This window comes from Nicotiana tomentosiformis, chromosome 9 (genome assembly GCF_000390325.3).
Source record: "Nicotiana tomentosiformis chromosome 9, ASM39032v3, whole genome shotgun sequence".
Classification (NCBI taxonomy): Eukaryota; Viridiplantae; Streptophyta; class Magnoliopsida; order Solanales; family Solanaceae; genus Nicotiana; species Nicotiana tomentosiformis.
The window spans coordinates 24,569,707-24,572,214 of record NC_090820.1 but is presented as its reverse complement, the minus strand read 5'-3'; the positions used below and the strand labels follow the sequence as shown (position 1 = coordinate 24,572,214).

Sequence of the window (2,508 nt, the reverse complement as noted above, 5' to 3'; positions counted from 1 at the left end):
AGTTAACCATGATTAATATAATATTTTGGAATGTTAGGAGGGTAAGGTCCAAGAAGGCCATCCACAGGCTAAAACAATTGATAGACATCAACAACATCATCTTTGTTGCAATTATGGAACCAATAGTTAGCAAAGACAAAATCGATGGTTATAGGAATTTTCTGGTTTTTAATAGTGTATTTCCAATGAAAATGGGAAAATTTGGTGTTTATGAAAAAATATCAGTCAAACAACTGTTATTGAAAACCATGAACAACACATTTCTATCAAAGGTGAAGATGGTGCAAGCAAGCTCCCTATTGTCATCACAGCTATTTATGCTAAATGTATTACTCTGGAAAGAAGAGAGTTGTGAACCATCTTTGAATACATCAGCCTCTCTATTAGTGGTCCCTGGTGCATTGGAGGGGACTTCAATGTCATTCTTGATCCTGAGGTGAAGCTGGGTGGAAGACCTCATAGGATGCACACAAGCTTAGAATTCTAGAACTATATGGATAACTGTGGTACTACTGATATTGGCTATTGTGGTTCTAAATTCACTTGGTGCAACAATAGAAACCTAAGGAAAAGAATATGGAAAAGGCTTGATAGAGTGTTCGTCAATGATAAATGGACTCAGAAATTTCAAAATACTACTGTCAAGCATCTAGTGAGGACAAGATCTGATCACATGCCACTTCTAATGAAATCTTCTGGTACTTCTACCAAGCACATTAGTTACTTTAAATTCCTCAAATTTTGGACTAAGAAGGAAGGCTTTTTCAGTATAGTTAAGTATGGGATATTGATATCAGTGGCAATAGTATGTGGAAACTTCAATCCAAACTGAAATTACTTAGTAAATGATTGAGTTAATGGTCTAGAGAAGAAATTGGCAACATTCATGCTCATGTCCTTGAATGGAAAAGAAAATTCAGAATCTAGAGGAAATTGAAATTACCAACAAACTTAGGATGACAAGGAGGAAACTAACAAAGCTCATGTAGAATACATCAAATGGTTGAACATGCAAGACTCCTTACTTAGCCAAAAAGCTAATATACAGTGGTTTGAGGAAGGAGAGAGAAACACTCAGTTTTTCCATAGCAAGCTTAGAGAAAAAAGAAGGAGATTGCAATTGAACAGGATTAAAAAACACAAAGGCAATTGGGTTCAAGGTGAAGAGAAAATAGCCAAGGCTGCTATTAGGCATTTCAACTCCAACTTCAATCTTCCGACTCCTACTCTTGACCTTTCTATACTGAACTGCATCTCCACTAAGATCACTCAAGAAAACAGGGATAGCTTGGATAAAGAGCCTAATATGGATGAAACAAGACATGCAACCTTTAGCTTGTCTGCCACTAGTGCTTCTGGACCTGATGGATACAATGGCATTTTCTTCCATACCTGTTGGGATATTATCAAAGATGATATCAATGACCTTGTTTGGGACTTCTTCAAAGGTACCCCTCTGACTAAGTATTATACCCATTCTTGCTTGGTGCTTATTCCTAAAATTGACTCCCCTCTATCCTTTAGTGATTTTAGGCCTATCAGTTTATCTAATTTTACTAACAAGAGTATTTAAAAAATTCTCTCTATTAGACTCAATCCTCTATTACCCAGATTGATTAGTGCTAATCAGAGTGGTTTTGTTAAAGACAAGCTTATTTCTGAAAATGTCCTCTTAGCCCAAGAAATTGTTCAATACATTACTATCAATAATAATGGTGGTAATTTTGTTTTGAAACTTGATATGGCTTAAGCATATGACAGACTCTCTTGGAATTTTGTAACTTTAGTTCTTAGGAAATTTGGTTTCTCAGAACATTGGAATTGCATGATAATGAATCTATTGTCTAGCATTTTATACTCTATTATTGTTAATAGTAATAGAAAAGCCTTTTATATAACGATCCGGCCGGTTGTTTTGAGAATTTAAGCCCTGATCCCCTATTTATTGCCTCCTCTATGTTATATTGTAGTTATCTAATTTGCCAGGATGTTTGGTTTTGGTTTAGGGTGAGTCTCGGAGTAAAATGGGACACATAGTCCCTATGTTATAGGCTTAAGTTGAAAGAGTTGACCATAGTTTGACTTCAGTATAGACTACTACGGGATGGAGTTTTGACAATTCCAATAGATTTGTATGGTATTTTGGACATAGGAGCATGTCTAGATGTTGATTTGGAGGTCCGTAGGTCATTTCGGCTTGAGTTGGCGGAAGTTAGAAAGTTGAAGGTTTGGAAGGTTGAAAAGTTTGATCGAGAGTTGACTTTATTGATATCGGGGTTGGATTCTGATTCTAGAAATTGGAATAGGTCCATCATGTTATTTATGACTTGTGTGAAAAAATTAAAGTCAATCAGAGTTGTTTTGGTATGAATCGGCATTTGTTTTGGAATTCGGAAGTTCATAGTGTCAATAGGCTTGAATTGAGTTATGATTCATAGAATTATTGTTGTTTGATGTGATTTTTGGCATCAAGTAGGTCCGTTATGTGTTTTGGATTTTGTTGGTATA

The 2,508-nt window shown here is 35.7% G+C and overlaps 2 protein-coding genes across 2 annotated transcripts; both read left to right on the top strand.

Moving 5' to 3' along the window:
* Window positions 1–493: 493 nt before the first annotated feature.
* LOC138898490 (uncharacterized) lies at window positions 494–832 on the top strand. Its single transcript, XM_070184559.1, has one exon. The coding sequence runs from the start codon at window positions 494–496 to the stop codon at window positions 830–832; it is 339 nt and encodes a 112-aa protein (XP_070040660.1).
* A 177-nt stretch (window positions 833–1,009) lies between these two features.
* Window positions 1,010–1,750, top strand: LOC138898489 (uncharacterized). Its single transcript, XM_070184558.1, has 2 exons — window positions 1,010–1,464; window positions 1,612–1,750. The coding sequence occupies exons 1-2, from the start codon at window positions 1,010–1,012 to the stop codon at window positions 1,748–1,750; spliced, it is 594 nt and encodes a 197-aa protein (XP_070040659.1).
* The last annotated feature ends 758 nt before the right edge of the window (window positions 1,751–2,508 follow it).

Bases quoted from the DNA above. Each gene is read 5' to 3' on its own strand.
- LOC138898490 (XM_070184559.1), top strand. From the start codon at position 494: ATGGATAACTGTGGTACTACTGATATTGGCTATTGTGGTTCTAAATTC.
- LOC138898489 (XM_070184558.1), top strand. From the start codon at position 1,010: ATGCAAGACTCCTTACTTAGCCAAAAAGCTAATATACAGTGGTTTGAG. The intron at 1,465-1,611 runs GTATTATACCCA...TCTATTACCCAG, and splicing joins AAAGGTACCCCTCTGACTAA to ATTGATTAGTGCTAATCAGA.